We start from the raw sequence: 25381 nt of genomic DNA on the forward strand, positions 1-25381 counted from the left end.
CAGTCCTGTAAACCAGCGCATTCGTCAGGGAGCGACGTTTGAAATGTTACGGGCGACACCGGCCGCCCTCACATCTGGGCAGGCTTTATGAAATGTCGGAGCCAGCACCTACGACCTGTTCAGCACCTTCAGTTTCATGTTCAGCACGCAGAGAAAAAGGTGTCATCTCAAAACTCGCACTTTAAACAAGGTTGAATCTTTCAACCTATCAATTATAAGTAATGCTTTTCTACCAGAGGGAGCGAATTCAACCGAGTCACAATTTGTTCTTGTACAGGGTGTCTTTACGTTTGTTTGGCATGCCGTGAAACTCCCGATTAAAACACTTCATTATTATCATTTCAGTCCCAAAAGCACCAAATCAGTTCCGAACACAGCAGGCAGTGTTTAAGTCCCATGTAAACATTATAGTTGGAGAATAAAGGTTTTAAGATTGAGGCTGAATGACGACCCCGGGGGTCACACTTCAAGGGGCCTTATAAAATCAAAAGTCACCCGGAGTTGAACAACATTCAGACGGGTTGGTTGTTAATGAAAGTGGGAAAAATGAACGGACTCCTTCAGACAGCCTCCAAGCAGGTCGGGATTTAGTCATATGGCCAAAAAAAATGGGAGCGCTGCCTCTCCAGGGAGAAGGTGAGGCAAGATAAACAAGATGACGAACTACACGGACGAACCTTCGCGTGTTACAGTGACGTGTTCTCTCTAATTTCTTTCACCAGCAACTTTGCTTAACATGTGTAAAAAGTAATGACAGCAATAAATACCAACAGATAAACAAATGCAGTCAAAAACAAAAAGGCACACAGACCCAACAACTCTGGTCTCAACTGGAAGAAATGTCATCGTTAAAATAAAAATAATAATAATAAAGATTAAAGGAATAAACAGGATAAATTACAGTTAAAAAATAACCCCGTGTCCTATCGATAACAGCACACCGTACTAGCCATCAGTAGTGGAATAGATATGATTAAAAAAAACTATAAACGCTGCAGTTATAAAAACCTTCAAATTAGTTTTCTTTTTCAGTATTTCTTACGTTTGCTTTGGCTCAGTTTCGATGTGCAAAACTCTTTAACGCGAAGAGCGGCGATGACACACTGAAGGACACGGAGACGTCATGAGGAGGCTTCACTGGCCCTGAGTGAATATACAGACAAATAAAGCAGGACGTGTGTTTGCAGGTATTTGTCCTCATTATAACAAACTTACTGTGGAAATACTGCAACATATTGAGCGTCTCCAACAGTAAATTGTGATTTAATGGGTTTTTTTGCTTTACTATTGTCGCTTGGCGACGAATGAATAAAGAAACCGCTGCAGTTTGAGGTCACACAAGGTCGACATCTACAGTGACGCAGCACATTAATCAGTCCGATTGTAAAATCCGGCGATTCTAATTCGATGCTTCGCAAGAAGCACTTCAAACCTGAGTTGTTGAAAGTACTCTAATAATGAAGGTTAAGATGACGTTGTTAGCAAAACATCATTTTTAATACCGACTTCAGCTTAAAATTGCACCTTTTCTTCTTTGAAGTTGTTCTGAAATCTCGGGAAAATACACACTTGCACGTTTGTGTTGATTAATTTAGTTACCGTGTCGCAACGGTTAAAACTGCAGAGATGGAAACCATCAGTCTCGTTCTGATGAACTTACCGCGTGATGAATTGCCTCATTTAATAGCGGTTTTCGTTTTGCGTTTACGAGCGAGATTTGGAGCTCGCCAAGCGAGTATTAAGAGTTTTGGACAAAGAAACAAATACTGAGCGAAAAGTGACGGTAACGTCCCGTCCTACAGGTGATGAGGGGAAAGCTCTGATACGGTCAGAGAACCTCCGAAATGAGCAGCCGATGGTGCGATTCTTCCTGAAAACTAGCACCCGTTCTACTGAAGTGCCTTTGAGCAAAGACGCCAACCCTCCACTCACTTAAAAAAAAAAAAAAGGCGCCGCTCCGCTACCGACGCCGACCCTTCTTGCGCAGCGGGAGCGCGACCATTTCTTTGCTTCGCCGTCAACAGTGTGACCGCGTTCACGCGGCAGGCAGGTTGTCGTTCTTTGCAGCCCACCGAACGGAAAGATCAGTAGCGTGTTGGCACTAACAAAAAACAGGCACGGTGTGCACGAAGGTCCAAAAAGAAAAAAAAATCAGAATTAGGCCCTCTGATTGTACGGCACGCTAAACAGGCTCCGAGGTTACAGTTATCATCGTATTTGGCTCTCGGTGCTCTGGACAGGCTTATGGTTGGGGTCAGTGTGGTAATCAAGTGTCGCTAGACGAGGCAAGTTTGGCTTTTCAGCATGATCAGCACCAAAACGTCACCCTGAACAAACTGAGAAGACAAACACAAGAGGCAGGGGAATAAATTAAATAAGAAAACGACAACATGTAGCATTTTATGTTATGATATCAGTAGCTTTCAATGGATGTACTCGGTTTTAAACACTCATCCGTTTCAAAGAAAAGCAAAAAGCACTTAAAAATAATTAAACGGAGCATGACATCATCTTTACTGGACATAAGCCTGCGGGGGCGTTACGTCCTCTCTAGATACAGTATAATACATACAGTAAACACTCAACCGTCTTTGATTCGCTTTCCTCTTTCACTTTCCTCATCTTCCTTCTGTTCCTGCACTTGGCTCAACCTTTTCTCTCTACATTGTTCTGTCGTTGTCACACGAGGTGTTCTTGCTCCTCCCACTCCTCGGGTGACCGGTCCTCCTCTAACTGAAGGACCAGGTCTAAGTCCGTCTCCGTGGCCGGGGCAGTGTGCGCGGGACTGTTTCCGCATTGGGGGTGTGAGCGCGGGTGTGCGTGCGCTTCGTCCAGCGACAGGTCAGCCACACACCCTGCGCCCACACCCTCTTCTCCAGCGTTTCTGTTCTCCAGCTCCAGAGTGCTCGGCCTCGACGTCTTCGGGCCCCGGGCGCCCGCAGCGCCCGGCGAGGGGCTCGCCGACCCCCTGTCCACTTCTGGCTCGCCCTCCAGGGGCTGCCAGATCGGGGCGGGGGTCGCACCCCTGGAGGTCTGGCTCTCAGACTCGGTCTCAGTCTGCGTGTCGGGGGAAGAGTCGGTTTCTGTGGTGGGAGGGGAGGGGATGAGAGCCAGGCTCTGGGGGTTGTTCTGGGGGTTGATGTTGTTGTTAAACCAGGCCATGATGTTGTCCAGCAGCTGAGCACTGGCTGTGGGGTCCAAAGGCTCCAGACTCTGAGGGTCGCTGGGGGTGAAAGGGCCCCCTGGTGGAATCACCGGCGAAAGCAGCAGCTCCGGCTCGAGCTCTGGAGACGGGAGGCACAACTGGGTGGGGGGCTGGGGATCTGACTTCGGGGGGCGATCGAGAGCGTAGGAGGCAGGACGCTCTGCAGTGTAAGAGCTACTGTGTTCTGGGCAGGGGTTGTAAGAGCTGTCTGGTTTCGGGGTGCCGTCGTACGTGGCTGCGTGTTCCCGGCTGTATGAACTGGGATGGGCGGGGTTTTGGGTGCGTTCGAGTGCGCAGGAGGCACTGTGTTCAGCCTCAGCTAAATAAGCACTGGAGTGGCAGTAACTCTGCTCTTTGCTGTCATACCGAGGATCCGCGATGGTGATATGATCGAGCGCATATGGAGTAGTCAGTGCATTCTGGTCTTGTCTATGGCTGCAGTCGCTGTAAGCGGGTTCGGTGGCGTAAGGAGCAGTCAGTGCGCCGTGGCTGTATGTGTGGAGGGAGCAGAGCTGCTCCTGTGTGTGTGAGTCCAGTTCATAAGGAGTGGTTATGTTCCCCAGTTTCATAAGGCTGTCTCCCAGCTCCAGCAGCTCCGCACTGAGGGAGGGAGGCGGGGGAGGCAGGGGGAGGGAGTTGGATATGGATGGCTGGGATGTGGAGTCTGTCCTGTTCGGGGGGCGAGGGGGATCCAGGAGAGAGGTGGGGAAGGACGAGCCTCTGGCTCCTGGAGGACCCTCTGTGTTGAGCGAGTGCAGAGCGACGTCACCGGGGTCTCCCGTGGGACCCGGCCTCCTCTCCAGCCCTCTCTCCAGCCCACGCTCCAGCTCCACTCTCCCCTCCATGCCTCTCTCCAGGCCCCCCTCCAGGCCGCGCTCTCTGCGGGACTCCTGGAGTGACAGCTGGATGGCTAGAAGGATGTTGGGGTCGTCTTCATCGAGTGAGCCCAGCGCTCGTCTGCGACCCTCACCTCTCTCTATGCCTTCTGAAACACAAAACGTCACGTTAAAACAAGGACTGCTGTGTGTGGCTTGATTACCAACTGATCCCAGTGATCCCAATGATCAATGCCCCCGAGTGCTTTGACTGGACCAGATCGATGGAGCAATAAAATAAAATCCCATCTGTTGGTTGCGTGGTGCAGCAACAAGTCAAAATGTATAAATGGGGCCAGTAACCGAGCTGGATTAGGATTCCATGCGGAAATTTGATTTGTCGAGTACAACGCTGTACAACAGTTTCCAACATGACCCAAAATACATACACACTTCTTTTTTTTTTTTTCTTTTAGGATATTCCTGTTTGTAATGAAGGCCGTTGTACAGAACGTTAAAGTGTTAGTCAGACCTGTGCTGTCACTCCTCCTGCTGGTCTCTGGTGTGTTGCTGCTGCTTCTGAGGTTGTGCAGACTCAGCATGTCTCCTCTGCGCCGTGGCCTGTGTCTACGACGGTACTGGATGTCAGCATAATCCTGCAGAGAGCCATTAAAGTTAGGTTCTCACAAAACCAACTCTAAGCAGCCGTCTCGTATCAAGCAGGTTCACAATCTCAAACACAAAAACAAAATTTAGCCCATGCTTTTGCACAATATGCCAAGAAACTCCGGCGCATTACCTGAGACTGTCTCTCTCTTTGGTCTCCTGTTCCCAGTACAGAGTGACGACTTCCCATCTTAACACACATAAGCAAACCGTGTCAGCTGCTGCCAGTCATGCATTAACACGACCTCACACACGAGTAGGTAACTAAGCGTAGGTTTAGAAAAGTAGCATTAGCGCGGCATTAACCAAAAGGTTAGCTGAACAAAGAAGGAGGTGTTTTGCTGTGCGATGTGATGAAAGGCGTTCCTCTGTTTACCTCAGGGGAGGCGAAGCCAAGGTACTCCCAGTCCCATGATCCTCCAGGATAACTGAAACAAAACAACACCACGAGATTTGTTTTCTTACAGTGACCCACATGGAAGGAAACCAAAATTAGTTTCAGTCTGGCTGGTAATCAGTTATTCATGCCCGCACTTTGTTTCCTGAATTCCTGTCAGTGTGTCTTTGCAGTGACTTTGTTAAAGCAGAACCACGTTTTGTAGATGTGTGTGCGGGTTGATGCCTACTTCCTGCGGGGGGGCTCGGGAGAGTCATTGGGAGCAACGCCGCGGGCCACCGATGCCAGGAACTCCTGCCTCTTCTGCTGCACCAGACGGGCTGCGCTGATTATCTTGTGGCACGGCGTCCTCAGGTACGGCCGGTTGACCTTCTGGGCCAGATCCTCCACGACCATCTCCAGGTCGGTCTGGGAATAGAAGAAAGACAACATTGTAACTCCCATCCGCTCGGAGGCAGACGAATGAAGTTCCCATTTAAAAAAAGGGATTTGTAACTCGTGTTCAGCTCAAACTGAGCAAATTTGGAAAAGTCTTCATCATCTGCAAGGCTCCACAAGGCTCCACTCGGACTAAGACTGCTTCAATTAATCAACTACGATCTCAATATTTTGTGTGCCTAAAAAAACAAACCTCGCAATCCTTGAATCAGCAAAACAGAACACAACACATAATCATGAATTCAGTCAGTTGTTATGGAAATACAAAACACGAGCTTAACAAAAGTAATTAACTTGATTTAAGACTTTTCTGCAGGAATATTAAAATATCAAAACTCTAAACTATAAGCTGCACCAGCACTTTAGAATTCAGGTTAAATCTTGACAAAGGACAAACAATTCAATTGTTTTCCCCAAAATGTCTCAAGAATATTAATCTCAGAGGAAATTAATAAATAAGTCAAACTGTGAAAGTCATTGGTATCATGCTTTCCACAGCTGTTCATACAGTATCTCAGTAACCACTTGCAAGCTTTTCTGAATATGTATGTGGCTTTTCTTGGTCCTCGGAGGATGAGTAGGACTTTCTTAAACGCCCTGACCCGTTATTTAGGATCTCAATTAGGCCAAAATAACCTCCCCAAAAAACAAATGCAGTTTAGCTCTGCCTGGTCTAATGAACACAGTGGACTCCAAGAGTCACTGGAGGAGGAACTTTAAAGGTGTTAGTCTTCTTCCTGCACAGGATGCATGCTCAACAGACATGTATTGGATTACCTGCATGAGCTCAAATATCTCTTTCTGGGTGCTGCCTTGCTGCAGGAAGAAGCCGTATGGGTAAGAGCACTTCAGCACGCGCCGCGTCTTCAGCAGCTCACACACGCCGTCCTCGATGAAACGCGTGTCCGGAGGGGTGCCTTCACCTGCAGCAGAAAACATACGCAGACACGCATTCAGACAACTAATATCATAATGTGGATAGGAATAATGAATTATGACCAAAGAAACCCAAATTTGGGCTTGAGGATAAAAGACATGCACTATTTGCAATTTCAACGAATACACTGTTCTTAGGCAGCTGACAAGCAGTTCCCTCAATCTCCATTTCTCAGATCAGTGCGAGACACTTACGGCAAATGAAGGCTCTGCTCAGCTGTTCCATCTTCTCTTTAGCTGTTTTTAGCAGCTTCTGCTCCAACTAACACGGAGAAGAGAGAACATGCATATCTACGCCTCAACAAGCAGTTTAGAATTTCAGGCAAGCTTTGCAGTGTTACGAGTGTGTGTTACTGTCCAGTGTGTTACCTTGTAACTGTGTTCGTGGTTTTTGAAGCGAGTGTAATAGTGCATGAAGCGATCCAGCTCCTGAAAACTTTTGTGCTTCTTTTCTGCCTGCAAAACAAAATGAAACTCTCGTGAATGAAATGGCTTGGTGTGTGTGTGTGTGTGTGTGTGTGTGTGTGTGTGTGTGTGTGTGTGTGTGTGTGTGTGTGTGTGTGTGTGTGTGTGTGTGTGTGTGTGTGTGTGTGTGTACATTAAGTGCTGAGGGCATAGTGTAAGAGCTGACGGCCGATGTAATGTATATTTGTGTGAATATATTTTAGATCAGTGAGAGCTTATAGATGATAAGCTCTCACTGATCTAAAATATATTCACACAAATATACATTACATCAGCTTATAGATGATAAGCTGAGTATGTATTCTGTATATCATGAGAGTGTGTGTGTGTGTGTGTGTGTGTGTGCAGTATATACCTCAACAGTCATCTCTTTGGACTGCTCTTCAAGCTGCTGGATGACCTCATAGCGAGTACAGCGATAGTAGCCTCCTGTCGATGAGCTGTGTTTCTTCCACTCCTCCAGACAGATCCAACAGAAGTCATACTTGCACTGCGGAGAAAGAGCGGAGTTCATTTTATAAATTTGAAATTAAATGCAGAATTATTAACATCTAAGGATCCAAATTGTTGCCTTTTAACATTATCTTAATGTTTATCTAACAAATGATGAGGCACAGCAGACAGAGAGATTAGTGTGTGTACCTTGGCACACTGCATGTGGTTGCAGCCCTCATTCTTCTGAATGGGAGACTTGCAGTTGGCACACGGTTTGGAGTTGGTCAACAGCCATAGGCAGTTAGCAGCATCCTCATAGGCCTCGCTCACACCTGCCACTGTGGAAAACACACAAACGCAGAGGTGCACACACACATTAGCATCATCTCCTGCCCTGTAGGCACTCCAGCACACGCACACACGCACGCGCACACACGCGCGTCAAATATCAATGATCTGAACACCTGTCAGCACGTTATAAATATATATTAGACACATCCTGGTAGGAAGTCCTGACAGCTGCTGTTAACTGCATTATTGTGGTGCCAGCTCGCTGAGACGGAGCTAAAATGATCCTGGGTAACACTGAAAAATTCCTGGAAACAGAACAAGACAGGCTTACACTCCTCAGGCTTCATCTCTGTGACTTTCTGGAGCCAGTTCCTCCACATATGACAATCACATGGCTCATGGGCCTCGCCAAGGCACTCCCTGCAGACACGGGGTGATAAACAGAGAACTGGGTAAACTGACTAAAAGCAGCAACAATTGACACTCTTTTCAGGAGGCTAGACAGAGGAGAGAAGGACAATGCAAACATACACTGACAGGAAAGTCAAAGTGTCCAATAACGTAAAGATTGTGTTTGGCCTGGCGAAAAATTTCAGAGATAATAACTGCTTCTTTTGTGAGCAGTAATAAAGAAAGTTTCCTAAAAACAAGTAATGCTGTCAACACCTTCTACAGCGTGTGCGAATGTAAAATGAATGAAGTGCAAAGTGTGTTGGTTAAATATTATTCTGGCCTATTTTTGAGCAGCGGAGACTTTTGTCAGGCCTTGCTGAATTATACGTCAGTAACGATGTCAATAACGCATGTATATGTCGAGATGACTGTGTGAGGTGAATAACTCGGCATGTCTATGCTGTGATAAATGGTGATATTTACCAGCAGAAGAGGTGACCCTTGCCACAATCGACAGCTGGGGAGGGCAGCAGGGGGAAGCTGTGGGGGTCAGTGTCCCCGGGGCCTGGTCGGGTGAGCCTCACCGCCCGCTCACACCGAGCCGCAGGACACCAACGGATGGCTGGATTGTTCTCAACAAATGCCTGCAAAAGGGTGGGAGGAGGGAGGAGGGGCAGAGAGATGGGAGAGGACACAGATAAATGTCAGAGAGCAGACCGGGAATGTAAAGGGCAAAAGCGATTCAGTAATGACAGAAACACATGAGGAAACGAAACAAAGAAGATCTCACAAAAATATGGAACAAGAGCACGAGAAAGTGCAAACTACTATTTGAATGTAAGCGCGTGTTGTGTTTCTACCTTGATGTCAAACTGTAAATATCGCTGGTCCATCTCTCTGGAAACCACACTCTCAATCACATGCACCGGCACCAGCTGGTAGCACTCGTATGCCGGGCAGAAGATATTGTGAGCATCACCCTCCTGAATTTTCACGTTGAGGAACCTGATAATCACACAAATACACACCAAGAGGACAACTGAAATAGATCTGCTTCAACACACACACACACACACACACACACACACACACACACACACACACACACACACACACACACACACACACACACACACACACACACACACACACACACACACACACACACACACACACACACACACACACACACACACACACACACACACAGGGACAAATAGGGACATTTACACAGACAGGTTCTGGCCCTTACCCCTCCCAGCAGGCTCTGCAGAACTCGTGGCCACAGGACATGTCCACTGGGTCCTCAAAGACGGAGATGGAGCAGAGACAGATTCCACACTGCAGAGACAAAAAGAAGGTCAATTACATGAGTTCATCTGAAAGATTTTCATATTTTCAACACTTATAAAATGGTTGCCATGTCATTTCCTCCATTATACATCCAGGAAAGACAAAATAAAAGTAACATCCACAATATATTATGTTGTGAAACCTGTCGTGATCAGGGTTTTTTTTCAGAGACATTGCCATTCTCTCAGAAACATTGCAATGCAATTGCATTGCAATGTTTCTTGCACTTTTGCACTTTTTGAGGATATATATATTGTTGTACCATTGCCAGTTATTTTATCCAAGCTTTTCCCATACCGTTATGTCATACCTTTAAAGTATCATTAAATCCCATCCATTTCCCTCATTGTGTGATTGAAGGGGCCTCGCAGTTTGAGGTCTGAACATTTTGAAAACCTCAGAGCTGAATCTCAGCCATGATTTACAGACAGAAAAACAATATGTACTGAATACTCAATTGTACCTTCCTCGAGACCAACAGTGGACCAGAGGCGAATGCTTATGTGTAAGTACAAAGGGCAGCAGAAAGAATCATTATTGCTATGAAAATGGCCTATAACCCTCTTTGCTCGAGATTTATTAGACATTAACCTGCTACCACCTAATAAATAAGACGTTTGACACAAATTCAATTCATTTAGTCTACCTGAGTGCGCAGGACATTGAAAGCTGTACCGTTTACTACACACTGTGTGGCTTCCTACAGATAATACAAAACATTTAATTATGATTTTGACGACTTTTATTTGAAGCAAAATTACTTCGATATGATGACATTTGTACTTTTACTCAAGTAAAGGATCTGAAAACGTCTTCCACCAGTGCTCACCGTTGCCAGGCCCTCCTCTCCAGGTGTGAGGCAGCTGTCGGTGGGGGACGTGAGGGTGAGTGTGAGGGGGGAGCGTGGCGTCCTGGGAGTGCGGGGAGAGGGCAGGGTGTCCCAGGCATTGTAGCCGCTGGGCGGAGGGGTGGGCATGGTGACGCCCGAGCGCTGGCAGCAGCCCTCAGCGTCAGACATCCAGGCTTCCAGAAGCTTCTCCCTGTCCCAGTCTGAGAGAGGGATTACGTTATACCTATAATTAAGAGCGCTATACATATGTAATTTTCCCTAAATACTGGTAACATAACGACAGTGCTGCGAGGGTTAGTAAAGGTCAAACTTTCTTTAATAGACAAACGCTCACCGTGTGCTCGAAGCAGGGCCTCAGCAGTGAAGAGGGGGGCTTGCAGCATGTCAGCCGTCTCTACGATCAGCATGTCCTTCAGCCTGCGCAGATCTTGAAGCTTCAGCCCCTCATAAGGCTGGAAAGACAGAGAGGGACAAATGTTAGAAAGAGACTGGGAGAAATCATGGAAAAAGTGGGAGCGATAAAGGAGAGAAGCGAAAAACGGGGTCAGGGGGAAGGTGGAGGAATGAAACGATGAAACGGGAAGAGAAAGCTTATTAAACAAAAAACAAGAAAAGTTTGAGATTGAGATATGTTTCGGGAAGTTAAAATGACAATGTGAGAAAAATGAAAAGGACTTAGATGTGGGGCAGTGAGGAGGGCGGGGGGGGGGGATTATGTATTAGCATGGATTTGGCTGCAGGAGGTAAGATCAGACTGCTATCAGTTGGCAGCAGCTTCTGCCAAACCACGGTGCCCTCTGTTCAACAGGGACCCTGAGAAACACCACGTGAGGTGTGTTCATGTGTATACGTGTATTACTATACTTGTAAAAAAAAAAAAAAAAACACTGTAAATTGTGACCAGCGAAAAGGAAACCTAAAAACATTAGACAAACGGAAAATGCTGACATTTGAAAGTGAGTAGTAAAAATTTAGAAACGTAGTGGTGATGTGTCTCATGTACCGCAGGCTTTATTAGTCACATAAAAAGCAGACAAGTCATTCTGTGCGGAGAGGTCAGGAATTTAATCTGCTCTGTTTGTGCACAAGTGCAGAAACTAAAAGGCACACAGGATGCAAAAACCTTGAACTGGCTGATATTTAGATTGATGTATTAAATCAGGAACATTGCTTGGCTGCATATTGGGTGAACATGAATGAACATGAATGAGTAAGATCCATTTTGAACATACTGACAGAACAACTGGTCTCCTGTTTGTTGTAATGCTGACAGATTCTCAACAGTGTCCTCACTGAGCTCCGTCAATGCTACGACCTTGAATGCTGGCAGAATCTTAAAAACAATAAAGGTGGCGTTTGGAAGCGCTACATCTATCTTTTCATCTTCACGTGATTTTTCTTTGTGCTAAAGAAAAAGCGTTTGTTAGTTGTGTTACTGCTGCGCCTTCACCATTCCCTCTGGAAACACACGCTGATGCATCGGACGCGTGGCTTCTCAACGGCCAATTTAGAAGTACGGACTTCTTCGCTTGTTTATCCATGAAATTATACTTGTCTAGTAAAATTTTAATTTTTACAAGAGGGGAACATTAATACAACCACAAAGAGTTAAGTGCAACACGGTTGAGTCCCTTTATGTTAAAAGATTAAAGATGTGCAAGTTTGGATGACGAGGTGGCATCATATTACAATAAATCAGAGTAATAAATCCCTAAACGGTCATATTAAAAATCATTCCAAGTCAAGCTACAAAGATGTAAATAGTAGGAAAACTCAGGGTTCCTTGTTTGATGCCTCCACTGTAAGGACGTTCCCAGGAAAGTAAAGGTTTCAAAGAGACGACTGACTAAAAAGCTTAAAAAATGACTCAGACCAGCGAGGAACCCCCCGATCTCGTAACTGTGGTCTCACCTCCTTGAATTGCAGCAGGTTAGTTTCACCATGTGCGTCTGTGTTTGACTGCTGAGCTGAAGAGGAGAAAACCATCTGTGATTCCAGGCTGAGGGCCAGCTCGGTGTGGTGGTGCCGCTCGGCGTGATCACATGGCGTCAACTTGTCCTCATCCTCCACAAAAAGGTCCGCCTCACTCTGGATCAGCAGCTAGAAGATATAATAAAGAGGAACAAGAAAATGAAGGGACTTACGACAAAAGAGGCGAGAGCAAGGGGAGCAGACAAAGCGAAAGGAGAAGGAGGACGGGAACAAAGGAGAGAAAACAATCATGTGATTGTAGAAAACAAAAAAGATATGCGACAAAGGGAAGCAGTCACATGTAAAAAAAAAAAAAGAAAAGAAATGTAATGACTAGTAGAGGAAAGCAGAAAGTAAAGGGATCAAATTTAACAAGAGTCAAAGGGCAGTTTTGTAAAATGAGGAAAGGTTAATAAGTATTCATCAATAAAGAGGTGTGAACAGACAGTTAATGAAAGTGGAGAATAACAAAATGACAGCTATGAGGGAACGTAGAGGTGAAGAGAATTTTTTTCAACTTAATCTTAAAGATTAATATTTGTTAGGTTGCTTTGCCCAGAGCTGTGTGTATCAGAGTCCACTTTAAAATTGAGGAAGTGAATTTTCTCTCCAATTCCAAAGCTGTAAAAAAAAAATTTAAAACAAGGAAGGAAGCTGTACTCTAATCTGACGAAACACCAAGCAGATACTCCTGATGCGAGGGACTGCCATAATACTACGTACATATTTGACTGGCTGTAAAATCGTTGACACGTCCAGTGACATAAAATACACATCAGCCATACGGAAAATATAGCTAATCCTAATGAGAGTGCGAGTGTCAAAGCGGTCGATGGACGTCGTCTCACCTCCACGCAGCTCTTCATGCCTGCAGCGGCAGCGTAGTGCAGACAGGTGCTGTGGTGGTTGTCGGTGGCATTAACATTAGCCTTCTCATACTGGCCTCCCTCCAGCCTGGCCCCGGTCCAGCTCAGGATCATCTGGCAACGGGGGAACATGGACATGAACACACAACATTACTTGGATGTCAACTTTGTTGGAAGCAATGACTTCTTAGAAAGCGCGTATACGGAAGAATGTTTGTACCTGTAGGCAGTCAGCACGACGCTGCTCATCCCTCTGCGGTCGGGCCAGTCGTGGTGACAGCGCTCCCTCTGGCAGCAGCAGGATCTGCGGGCCTTGGCACAGCACGTGGAGGCATGTCTCATTGTGAATGTTACGCTTGTTGGGGTTTCCCTCTTTGCTGAACAGGAAGGACCTATACGATGTGGGCAAGAGAGAAGGGAATACATGAAACGAGAAGGAAGGGGGGACATAACCAGCTCATAGGATTTTAGACGCCAGGTGGGCAGACAAGAACGAACTTCTAGCAACAGACAGTAGGGTTTAAAACAGATGCTGAAATGGAATGTGGGGGAGAAACGTGAGGCACGTTGAAGAGAGAGACGTTTGGGGATGAGGAGGTAGACATAGTGATGAGTGGAGATGACAGGAGGGTAAAGTATGGAAGCGAAATAGACAGAGAAATGAGTGTTGGTGGGTAAAAAGAACGGCAGAGAGAGTGAAGAGAAGCAAGATGGCAGAATATTGACTATTTCTGTTAAACATCTCCGAGATAATGGACATGCTGGGTGACGGGTGGTGTGCGCGCACACACACACACACACACACACACACACACACACACACACACACACACACACACACACACACACACACACACACACACACACACACACACACACACACACACACACACACACACACACACACACAGCGACTGATGGATGGGCCGCTTGCACCGGGAGCCAGGCTGTGGTTGCAGTTCTGTTTAGTAAATAGTTTTTCTCTGCTCTTTGTCTGTCAAAACTTCCATTTACTGATTACCTTTCCACTCTTTCATTTGGCTCCATGTGTTCTGTTTTCCATCTGCATTTCAATCATTTAAAAAGAAAAAGAAAAACCCGTCTCTTTTTCACACCCTCCTCAAGCAGCTGTATGGTAACACTGCCGAGGAGAAACCCATTATTCTTTCTGATAAGCATTATGACTCCAACAGTGTTGCATATGAAACAACATTCACTCTCATACAAATTCAATAAAAGAAGAAAATAATCGGGTGCCACAGGATTTGCAATTGTTAGGACACGTTGAAATTTTCTTTTTGTAAAACCTCCCCCTCTCTGCTTCATTTGTGGTCACAGAAGTAGCCCTATTGAATTAGAGTCTGAATGTTTTCTTCTGTGCAGCCCCTCAGCCTATTCTTCCACTGCTGCCCTGCATTTTCCACTTTTGACCCTCTTATCCTGTCAGCCACAAGCCCCTGCAGCTTCCCTATAATGACAGTGCACTGCCAATTCACCCGCACAGCAATAATCACTAATTATTCCCTCTCAACTCCAACCTAATACCTACCCCTCCACCTCTACACACATATACATACAAAGCCCCATGTTGTGGATGAATGGCCCTAATATCAGTCTACTAGAGACGGCGCACTGGGGGAGGTCACATGTTGTGTTGCTGTGGTGAAGCACCAAAGCTGTTCGAGGGCAGAGAATCTCAGAGGAGTGTTAAAACTGTACAATTCACACTCTCAAGTTCTGAATTAATTTGTGGTGTGTGACCAAAAAGGAAACAAGCTTGAAAACACTCAGTGAGGAAAAGGAAAATGAAGTTATTGGCAAGGTGACAAGTAAATGTTCACAATGAGTAACAGTCAGAGTTGTTATTTACATTTTTCTAAGAATGTCTCCTCGGTTGTTTTGAAGAAAGGGTTACACTTCCTGAACTACACCCATTCTTCCAGTAATAGGTCCACTTGTGATTTATCAGTATGCACATCTCATGGGATTGCAAACCAATCCAACCCATGGAGAGGACTAGAAGAGACCGAGTATAAATGAAGCAGATACATGTTAAAAATAATCTGAAAAACAAACTCTGCCATCTCCCAGCCCACGCTTGTCCTCCGTGAGGCTTTATTTTGTCTGAGATTTCTCGGCCGTCTATCTGCTTGCCTCTGTCCAACTGAACTGCTGGAACAAAGCAGCATTTCCTCTGATTCTTATCGGGAGCAGAGCGCTGTGTTCAGCACGCCTCTCCGGCCCATTATAGGTTAGTAGGAAGGAACAGAAATAGCACACCAACTGATTCACTGTGTTATATTCTCAGACTCGGATGCATTAAGCAGTTGTGAAGTCACAGTTTTCCCCTCCTGAAAAACACACGTGCCCGTGTGCACACATGCAGATGGACAGATAATTGACTGGCCTTTTCAAACAGCTTCCTCTGACCCCCCCTGTAATAATCACGGAAAGAAAGGGTAAGAGCGAGGAAGAGTGTGAGGAGGAGGAGGTGATGAGGACGGCTGTTGAGTCACTGGATCAGCTGTCTTGGTCATGGCCAGAAGCCTGATTATCTCCGCAGGAAGTAAAAAAAAAAAAAAAAAAGACACACTGGTGTCTTGCTCCCCCTATATGTTTTTTAGTTTGACCCCTTTCTTTAAGGTGGTGTCAAGACTTAGTGACTCTCCTTTATGGGTTCTGTCCATGTATGCCAGTCGATTGTCCAAGGGATGATATGCTCTTTTCTGTGTGCATGCAGTGAAAGCTCCTGACAGCACAATAACCATGCAGTGAATTCAAATCTGCAAATACTCTTAAAGAAGCATTGTAGTGATTTAGCATTGCACTTTCATTAAGGCAGGGGGGAGATTTAAAAGACTATAATCTATACAGAAGAGATATGAGTAAGCAACAAGCCCTAAAAAATGTTGGTACCTGCTGTTCCCAGAATGCAAATTTTGCCTTTCGTTAGACCCTCTCTGCCTCCTAAATACCCAAATCATTCCACAGGCTTTCTGCTTCAATTTCTGCAAACCAAAGCCCAATTAAAAATTTTTTTTTAAAAATAAAAAAATAAAAAAAAATCTGACAACCTCATTAGATATTTTTTTCAGGCTTCAGAAAAGCTCTCTCCAGACTCACAGGTGCTCATTCAAGCCATTGGTCATTTTTGAGGTTGTAGTTTGCAGTTTTATGTCCTGTTGACGTGTCAAAGTGCTGTTGACGGTCCAATTGCATTTGATCTCCACTGTTCCTCATTGCTAATGCGCTTCGTCCGTGCCCATAAACATAATTTATGTAATATGACAATATATATGACTCGTCACCGTGACTTAACTGCATTGAATACCTGCATGTCTACAGCCTCAAAACGACTGAAATTCAATCAAAGTCTCAAACTAATCCAAAGTATAAAACATGAGTTTTACCTGAGCAGACGTGTCATGGCGTGGCGGCATACGTAGTGCAGGGCTGTGTTGTGCTGGTACTGCTCTCCATATGATGCATTCGGGTCCAGGCCATCCCTGAACTGAGGGTTGCCCTCGTACAGCTGCCAGGCCAGGGCCTCGTCACCGCTCACAAGGGCCTTGCGGAACTTGGTGGCTGTGTTTCCCATTTCTTCACACTTGCAAAGGGCCACCTAAAGGGAGCTGTGGCAGATGCCTGCCTGCCTGCCTGCCTGCGCCTCACTCTTCCTCCTCCCCCGTTCACCACAGGTCACAACTTAGAGCAACATGGTTCAGTGTTTTCCTTCCCTGTAAATAGGAGAGAGAGAGAGAGAGAGAGAGAGAGAGAGAGAGAGAGAGAGAGAAGATTAGAGGAAAATAATGGTGGAAAGAGAGACATGAGAAGAGGACAGAATTAGAATGAGTGGAAAGAAAAGGCTGGTGAAGGTAGGAAAAATGGGAGAAAAAAAAAATCAAGACAGAGGTTGGGAAGGGAAGAAGTAGGGAGAAAGATGGAAGAAAGATGGAAGAAAAGAGACGAAAGAGAGATGCTCAGTCAATCAGTCCGTCCATCGATCAGCTGATGTGCTGCAGCGAGGATGTTATCTTACCGGAAATAGAGGGGAAAAAGAGGGACAGAAGAAAGAAGCCAGAAAGACAGAGAGATAATTATAAAGAGGGCAGGCGAGAGGGGAAGGTTAATGATATCCAAGCCATCGATTCGTTAGTCAGTTGATGAGAGGCATGGTCAATATTACCACAGCTGGCCACTGTGATGTCCAGTTAGGTTGGGCTTTTAAAGAATTTGTATATGTTTACATGCTTTTCTGCCACAGACAGTCTGAGAGTGTGTTTAACAATGGAGCACTGATATGCTGGGCAACAACCAGTTTTACTTTGCCTCTCAGGTGCGAAACCAAAGAATCACTGCTATGACTGCTCCCAGCAACAGCTTGTAAACCCTCTGTAGACTCACGAGTTATCAAGAGCTTTTCATTATCTGCCCCATCCTTTCCCATTTCAAATGTATTTCATTGGCAGTAGAAGCCTTTTTAATACCGCAGAAAATACAACAACAGTAGTAATAACAGTGCTGCGAAAAAAGGACAGATATGGGAAACAAACAAACATATTGTATATAATCACTATCTTTATCAACGCCTTCTGCTTCATATTTCCTTCCTCGTCTTCCCCAACCTCTCCCTCCTTCTCTCTCCTACTCACAAACACATATACAGTTAGGTCTGTCTTTACCACGCTCACCATTACATCCCGTAATGAGTGGAGTGTGTAATGAGTGCATGTGTCTGTGTGTACTGGGCTACTGAGGGTATCATTACAGTCTTCATTCTATGGCCATCTGTCTGGCCTTCACAAAGGGCCTCTTTTAGCCCGGCTACAGTTGGCCACTGGCTGGCCGGGCTCTGGAACATTTGAATAACGTGGCTGGCTGCCTCCCCTCTTCTGCCTCCCATTTCTATGCAGTGACAGACAGGGACACAGACCGGGGAAATACACACTGACAGACGGAGACATAAGGGCCGCACAGAAGCTGCTACCGCTGGCGAATAATAGCCAACGTTTTGTAAGTCCGGCTTCTGTGATGCATGAAGCAGACCGGACCTTGTGTGTGTGTGTGTGTGTGTGTGTGTGTGTGTGTGTGTGTGTGTGTGTGTGTGTGTGTGTGTGTGTGTGTGTGTGTGTGTGTGTGTGTGTGTGTGTCTGGAGGCAGGATGGTGGTAGTGGTGAGGGGGGGGGGGGTTACTATAGTTAATAGGTCAGTCTGTCTGCTTGGCTCTCTGTTTTGTGCACACTGGTTTACTTCCAGTTCACTTCACCTCTCTGCAAGTCTCTCTCTGTCTCTCATACTAAATAAGGACAGGAAGTCTGGACATGTAGGATCTTTGGAATTCCAGGGATCACAAATCCTGCTGTTTGCACAAGGCAGTGACAGTGCAATCATCTACTATTATGAAATCCCGAAGTGTACACGTCATTCAGTGGTCGGGTGGAGTTCAGGCATAGGCAGTGTGTCACTGCTTGTTAACTGGACACCTATCCGGCAACTCCTAAATCCAGCCAGGAATGGAGGCAGGTCTCTGAATTAAGTTTGAGAACCAACATTATTAAGTTACACTCCTGCCACCAGGCAACACAGAACAGGCCTCCAGTACATATGGTGTTCCCCTAAATGACTCATTAGCTCAAGAATCTCAAACACTTGAATCTTGTCTGATGATTCCTGCTGATGAGAACTCAGGTCATGGGTCTGCAGCTTCTCAGAAACAGAGTCAGCAATAGACACATTTAAATAAAAGAAAAAAAATGTTTTTTTAAAATGCGTTATCATAATTTATGATAAGATTACATTTTAAGTCAAAGTGATGAGTCAATTAGGAAAGGAATCCACAGCCATTACATAACTTTTCAAGGAAAACATTAAAAAAAAAAAATAAAAAAAAAAAAATAAAATAAAAAACAGGCTTAAAGATTTTGCACTGTTCAAGGTTTCTGACTTTTTATAGACCAACTGAGTAGTTCATTAATAAAGATTTAGTCATAGAGTTAAACTAATAATTATTTTCATTTGCAATAAATCTAATCTAAAGCTTGGTCACCAGAAAAGCTTATCACAATTTCATATAGCTCAAGATGCCATGTTAAAAAGTACTGTTATGTTGGACCAGCAGTCCAAAACCCAAAAGGTTTCCAGCTCATGATGATATGAAACAGTACAGAAATTTTTTTTAAAAAAAAATAATCACTTTTGGGGAGTTTAATAGACTTGATTATCTATTTATTTATTTATTACTGTATTATTATTATAATCGTTAATGAGAGCAACCATTAACTGCGGTTCTACCCGGGTTTCAGTGGATCACATGAAGACTTTAAATCAATCCGATGTGCAGCTGAAGCTTTACAGTAAGTTTTAACAGGTCAAGCTCGGATCATCCACAGCTCTGATTGATTACAGACGGTACCGAAAGGGGTCCAAACAGGAAGACAGATTTCAGTCCAACTTTGCCAGCAGCTCAAAAGTCAAATCTCAAGTTACGATCACTATCAAGACGGCTTTAAAACAAAAAGACAATCACCGGATTGTCACCGGAGCGAACAAAACTTGCGGTCAGCTGATGCACATCAACTCCCCCAAGACCTCAGGGGATCATCACGCTGCTGTGTAAACTACCGGGGGAGGGAGACGGAGGGAGGGAGGGAGACGGAGGGAGGACAAAGTCTGGTTGTATAAAACTTATATGCGCCAAACAGTTCCGCAATTAGTTAGGTCACGGTGTATCAGCTAAATAATCAGGTCAGACCTCGCGTGGATATCCCTTGAAGTGTGTCAGCATGAAACGGGAGCACAAAACAAACAGCACCCGACTTCCCTCCGCATGTTTCTGTCCATGCGGCCCCTCGGTTAAAGCTCCTTTGTTCAACACACTGACAGTCTGCGTGAATTACGAACCCAGCTGGTGAAGCGAGTTTTTTTTTTTTTTTTTTTTTTTTTTTAGTGGAGGCTGTCGAGAAACGATTTACCCCCCTGGTTTCAGTTTAAATCCCCGGTTGTGGCAGCGCCCGCGGCGGGAGGGAGGGAGGGAGGGAGGGGGAGGAGAGGGACGGGGAGGGGGAACCGTCACCACCCGGAGCAGCCTTACCTTTTCAGCCGTTACCGAAGCTAGCAAACCGTCTCTCAGGTTAGCGCGTGATGTTAGCCTCAACTACCTCCAGCAGGACAGCGTCAAATCTCCGCTCGACTTACACGGTGTCGTCTCACTCGGTCACTCGTCGCACATTCAGAAAACTCGCGCACATCGAGGGCCATTATCTTATCGGTGTCATTCGTATCCTCCGCTGGACCATCTTTTCTCTTGCCACCCGGACCCGGCGGGCGGGCGGAGGGGAGGGGGGAGGAGGAGGAGGACGATGGGTGATGCTGCTGACAGCGGAGGGGCGAGACTGACTGCTTCGCTTCTTTCTGTGTTGTTGTTGCTGCCAAAGAGAAACGCGCACTGCGCATGTCCGGCACCGACTGTCACACAGAGGGCTCTCACCTGATTGGTCGGCTGTCTGCCCTTCGCTGTTTTTATTTTTTTTATTTTTTTTTGGTAAGTGGTCGAGATCTTGCGTTAAAACACAGCGAAATAAAGATAAAGATAATTGTGAAATAATGAGGGGAAAATATTAAACATTTGAAAAATGTTGTTTAGAAATAAAAAAAGTAATATGATTAAGCGAACTGTTATAAGAATAAAAGTAATGACAGCATTTCATAATTGAGAATACATCTATTTATCACTTTCTGCTCAGCTGCTTCCTCTTAGTAGCATTTTGTCTATTTGCTGCTCTAATAGCTATGTTTGACAAATGGAAAGTTTAAAATTATTGTCTGAACTCAAACGTGTAATGTGGGAAATGAATAAGAAAACATAACTGAAAATGTGTACTTTTCTTTGTTTATTTAAACCTAACAAGCACTAGATTGCTATCAATATCTTTAACTTCGGTTTAGAGTTGGAAAAAACTGAAACAGAATATACATTCGTATGCATCAAATTATATTATATATTTATATTTCTGGATTTTTGAAGTGAAAAGACGTAAATACCACTCTTGCAGAAAATGAGTGTTCCTTGAAATGTTCATGTTTAAAAAAACAGAAAATAATCCAAAAGGAGTTGTAGCTTGTGAAAAAGTTTTGGCAAGTCTTTCTGTAAAAAGTTTTTATGAGTTGATTTTAGTGCAGTAAGGAAAAAAACGGCAACACATTAATATTTGGTGTAACTATCATGTTTTTAAACAACCACCAGGTGTCCTCAGTACACTTTCATACAGTTTTTTTTCGGGCACTTGGCAGGCAGTTGTATCCAAGCATCTGAGAACTTTTTGAAAAGTGGATTTAGACCGTTTTTGTTGATTCTGTCCCTTCATGACTGATTCCATCATGTTGAGATGGGGGCTTTGTGATTACCACACCATAGTTCATTATGACTCGGGCTTTATGTTGTATGTCTCATGCGTGACAATTTGGGACCAATCAGACAACTAGCTAATGGCACTGTATGTGTATGATACTGTAGATAACAATCTAAACATCTGGCTGTTCCTTTTTTGGGTTGTGATCTCTGATTTAGTAATCCATTGGGAGGGCCTGATCCCTATTGGGTACCATTGTTTTATTGGATTGCTAATACTGAGGTTTTAATATAATAACACACACTGGAGGTGAAAATCATTAGAATAATTTAATAAGCTGAACATTTGTTTTGCTAAATTCTTTATCCGGTACAAATAAAGTTAGTGGGAAAAAAAATACAATTTGGGGTAGAAATATAAATATCATTACCTCAAAAACAAAACTTTGTCTGACTTTGAACTTCATTAGTAGGAACAAAATATAGAACAAAAAACTGGTATCAACAAAACATTGGTATAATCTTATTACACACTTCTACTCCATACGCTCACTGCAAAAGCCCGTCTGGCAGGCCTCACACAGGGTGCTCTCATGGGGCTTGGTAAGCTTAAAGTTCTTCTGCTGAGATCCAATATCATTGTCGTCCTTCTCCCCGTAGCAATTCTTCCGTATTTTGGCAAACAGCTTGAGCAAAGCCTCTTCCACATTTGTATTTGATACGCCAGGGAGACAAAACATATTGTTTTTGCAACGCCGACATGCCTGACCAAATGGCCGCATGATCACTATCCCCCGGCCACTCCGCAGTCGGTAACGGAACAACAGCACCACCCGTGCAGAAGACCAAATGTTTTTACAGGATGCACACTGAAACCTGTGGGGAAATGAATATCACATGCTGTTCTGAGTCACCATAAAGCAGGATAACTTGTGCCTCTTTCACCAGGCTGCAGAGACAGTTTTTTTTTCCCATATAATGACCTGTGATTAACTTACACCCTATTACAGTCATTTCATCATGAGCTGCACAGTCATGTGAACAGAAAGGTGGAGACTTAAAAATCATGAAGAGTTGAACATTTATTGTTCCTTTTCTTCAATTTTGTTTTTATCTTCTCAATGACAATGACTTTATATATTTTAAAGTTATGAACACTGGATATTTAAAAAAATATACAACAATACGTACTTTCCGTGGACATGGGGGTTGGAGATCTTCCAGCCTCTCTTCCTCTCCTCCGTGGTAAGTTTTGCTGTCTGTCTGTAGTTAAAGTTGAAAGTCCACTGGTCTTCATAGTCCAGCTCACTATCATCAGACAACAGTTCGTTAAAGGTGTCCATCCACACGGAAGGAACCCATTCTGCATGAGTGAAAATAAAGTAAGTCAAGTTGATGGCTGTACATTCAATAAGATTACATCTGTGGAAAAAAATACACTCTTTCCTGAGAAAAATTCGATGGTTTACTTAAGTAAAAGTATCAATAGAGTGATGAAAAATGTCCTGCATGAATAAAAGGAACAGAAGTATTAGTAGCAAAATGTAGTTCAAATGTTAAGATAAAAGTACAGGTCTGGTCCCTCTGACTGATATATTAATATAAATGACATCATTAGACTATTAATGCTGAAGCGTCAGTGTGTACGCAGCATGTTACTGTTGTGGCTGCTGCAGGTGGAGCTACTTTGAACTACTTTATATTCAGTTATATATCCAGGGACAGCAGATAAGTGTGAAGGGTCGTCAGATGATTACTGGGAGGAAACAAGAAAAAACAAATATCTGATACACAAATCTGTTTTCTGTTTTTAGACTTTTTCGCTAATCTTTGATTTTTGGTGAGATATTGGGATTGTTTGAATATTGAGTGAAATGAAAACACGCGAGAACTTTAGGGGCAAAAATCAATGTTTGGTGGACTCATCGGAAATGTGACCCTGACTACACACTAACTTTTGTGAGACATCAGAAAAAAGAAAACTGGTTTAATGTTTGGCAGTGTGTTGCAGTTTCAAAGCTTGTTATATTTTCCGTTGTGTCCGTTAGAACCATTTTAATAGCTAAAGTTATTGCAGTAATTTAGAAGGATATGGCAGTATTTCTGTGTCTTTATTGTATGCAAGCAAAAAAAAAAAAAACAGTTTTAAAAGCAAATTTCTTGCACTGCAATCAAAAAATAAGTTCGTAAGTAAAAATATATGAACAAATAGAAAACAAATTTACTCCTACAGTTTTGTTAGTTTTGGTCACAGAATTAAGAATTTTGCTTATGAAAGTAGACTTTTTGGCTGCATATTTAAATCCTTTGCTGTCAAGTCAAAAGCCTATAAAGTTAGTTGGCTGTAGTGGGCGGGGCATCCGCTGGAGACAGAGTTTCTATTGGTGGATTGACTCAGACCCACACAGCAAGGCTGCGGACACACAACTTGCTGCCTCCGACAGCAGAGGACTGTGTTGAGTTGTATCACTCTTTTCTGCCGAAATGCTTTAAAACGTGATAGCACGGCTTTCACTTTGGTTATATTTCACGTTGTCAATGCCGATCCCGTTAGCAGTATATGGTGGGAGGCTGCCCGCATTTCCAGCGGCACGTACCGTCTCAGACGTAGTTAAAGTTATTAAAGATTACAACTGCAGTTTTCCAGAAGGGGTGCTGATCCTTTCAGTGACGTGTACTGCTCGTTTTTCACAGATCCAAGCGTTTCCTAACAGGAAGCTCTTCATCCAGTTTAATAAGTTTAATATTTCCTTCTGAAATACAGTGGGGTGGAAGTACAAGGTACAACGTAGTATCTAATGCAAATACTAAAGTAAAAATGCCTGGAAATTGTACTTCGGTACAGTGCTTGAGTGGATGTACTCCCGTTACTTTCCACCAATGAAATTATCAAACTCAGCAAAAAGAGGAAAGTGAAAGAAAGGATTAAATTTCCATCTTTTTCATGTAAGAAATTGCATTGATAAAACATGAACATGTAAGCGATGCTGTAAATCAAACAAAGCAGGCTGACGCCGCAGCAAGACGTTATTGCCGTGTCAAATTAAATTTCAAAATTAAAGCGCACACAAAAGGTTCTGTGAGTTACCTGAGGAATGGCTCATGTTGCTTGTTGGTCCGGTGCTTGAAGAGCATCAAGATAACTCGTTGATGTCTTCGAGTTCTGACTGTCCCTTTGCTGACAGGCTGTACTGTATTTATAACCCGACATCAGCTGATACTTGGGAAAACAAAACTTAGTTTAGAAACTCAGTTTCGTTTTCCGTTTTGATACCAATAGGGGGCAAAGTCACAAAAACAATATCATAGCTGCTGGTCACTATGTTAAAAAAACAGGTAGGGAACCCCAAAACCGACAAAATGCAGTAAAATAATGTCAGACATGTCAATATAAAAAATATGTAAAAGTGTAAATATAAATGCAGAGTATTATTTTGTTTTTTACCTTAAACAGTTAAACTGGTTGGCGATAAAAGCTTCTTATTTACTCCTTTAATCCACAAGCAGTTCAGCTCAGTAGAGGGCAGCCTAACACAGCCACATGCCTCAGTGCTGAAGACGGGGTGGCACCTTTTGGTTCACATGTGGAAACAAGTATTTTAAAGAATCTTAGGATTTGCCACAAGTACCAAGATGATTTCTCGTAAGTTGGATCAGCTTTTCATCATCCATAAATCCGTATAATTACATATAATAACTGAGTACTGGAAACTGGAGCGGTAATGCCAAACCACATGGGGTCATTCTGATGACCTGACAATCCTTCTGAATGACCCTGACATAGGCCATCTGCTGAAAAACGTTTATAATACAACAATTGTTTGTAGAACTTCACCTGAGAAAAGTACTAAAGTGTTTCAGAGATGGTGAGTTTGATCTCTGGTTTTTCCTGAGGCTCAGTGAGTAACGCAGAAGAAAAAAAACAAAGGTGGAGTCTGTCTTTATAGAGTTGA

General features: G+C 44.0%; 2 protein-coding genes across 4 annotated transcripts; both read right to left on the minus strand.

Moving 5' to 3' along the window:
* Positions 1–1106: 1106 nt before the first annotated feature.
* LOC138620015 (ankyrin repeat and IBR domain-containing protein 1-like) lies at positions 1107–20509 on the minus strand. Of its 2 annotated transcripts, none has more exons than XM_069696912.1 (21): positions 20172–20509; positions 16492–16818; positions 13302–13473; positions 13064–13195; positions 12156–12344; positions 10579–10696; positions 10224–10444; positions 9294–9382; positions 8902–9046; positions 8525–8685; positions 7980–8068; positions 7565–7695; positions 7278–7412; positions 6827–6913; positions 6653–6719; positions 6299–6444; positions 5313–5491; positions 5063–5114; positions 4820–4876; positions 4553–4676; positions 1107–4190 (listed from the first exon to the last, which is right to left on the minus strand). In XM_069696912.1, the coding sequence occupies exons 2-21, from the start codon at positions 16677–16679 to the stop codon at positions 2680–2682; spliced, it is 3993 nt and encodes a 1330-aa protein (XP_069553013.1). In that variant the 5' UTR covers positions 16680–16818; positions 20172–20509; the 3' UTR covers positions 1107–2679. The 2 variants fall into 2 exon arrangements, with proteins under 2 accessions (XP_069553013.1, XP_069553003.1); XM_069696902.1 differs by having other exon boundaries at positions 16492–16947.
* Positions 20510–21744: 1235 nt separating this feature from the next.
* Positions 21745–24642, minus strand: LOC138620140 (receptor-transporting protein 3-like). 2 transcript variants are annotated; one of them, XM_069697120.1, is made up of 3 exons: positions 24517–24642; positions 22620–22736; positions 21745–22304 (listed from the first exon to the last, which is right to left on the minus strand). In XM_069697120.1, the coding sequence occupies exons 1-3, from the start codon at positions 24561–24563 to the stop codon at positions 21965–21967; spliced, it is 504 nt and encodes a 167-aa protein (XP_069553221.1). In that variant the 5' UTR covers positions 24564–24642; the 3' UTR covers positions 21745–21964. The 2 variants fall into 2 exon arrangements, with proteins under 2 accessions (XP_069553221.1, XP_069553216.1); XM_069697115.1 differs by having other exon boundaries at positions 22620–22791; positions 24517–24625.
* Positions 24643–25381: the final 739 nt, after the last annotated feature.

This window comes from Brachyistius frenatus, unplaced genomic scaffold (genome assembly GCF_029030835.1).
Source record: "Brachyistius frenatus isolate BFR_SWC_R1_liver_20210118 unplaced genomic scaffold, ASM2903083v1 Contig_2, whole genome shotgun sequence".
NCBI classification, from domain to species: domain Eukaryota; kingdom Metazoa; phylum Chordata; class Actinopteri; family Embiotocidae; genus Brachyistius; species Brachyistius frenatus.

What these genes read in the sequence shown, in the direction of transcription:
- LOC138620015 (XM_069696912.1), bottom strand. Translation starts at nt 16,679, where the DNA reads ATGGGAAACACAGCCACCAAGTTCCGCAAGGCCCTTGTGAGCGGTGAC. An exon ending in GGCCCTGCTTCGAGCACACG is followed by an intron (nt 10,445 to 10,578) that starts GTGAGCGTTTGT and finishes TCCCTCTCTCAG; the next exon opens with ACTGGGACAGGGAGAAGCTT. An exon ending in AAAGAGAGAGACAGTCTCAG is followed by an intron (nt 4,677 to 4,819) that starts GTAATGCGCCGG and finishes GGCTCTCTGCAG; the next exon opens with GATTATGCTGACATCCAGTA.
- LOC138620140 (XM_069697115.1), bottom strand. An exon ending in AACCCCCATGTCCACGGAAA is followed by an intron (nt 22,305 to 22,619) that starts GTACGTATTGTT and finishes ATTTCCCCACAG; the next exon opens with GTTTCAGTGTGCATCCTGTA.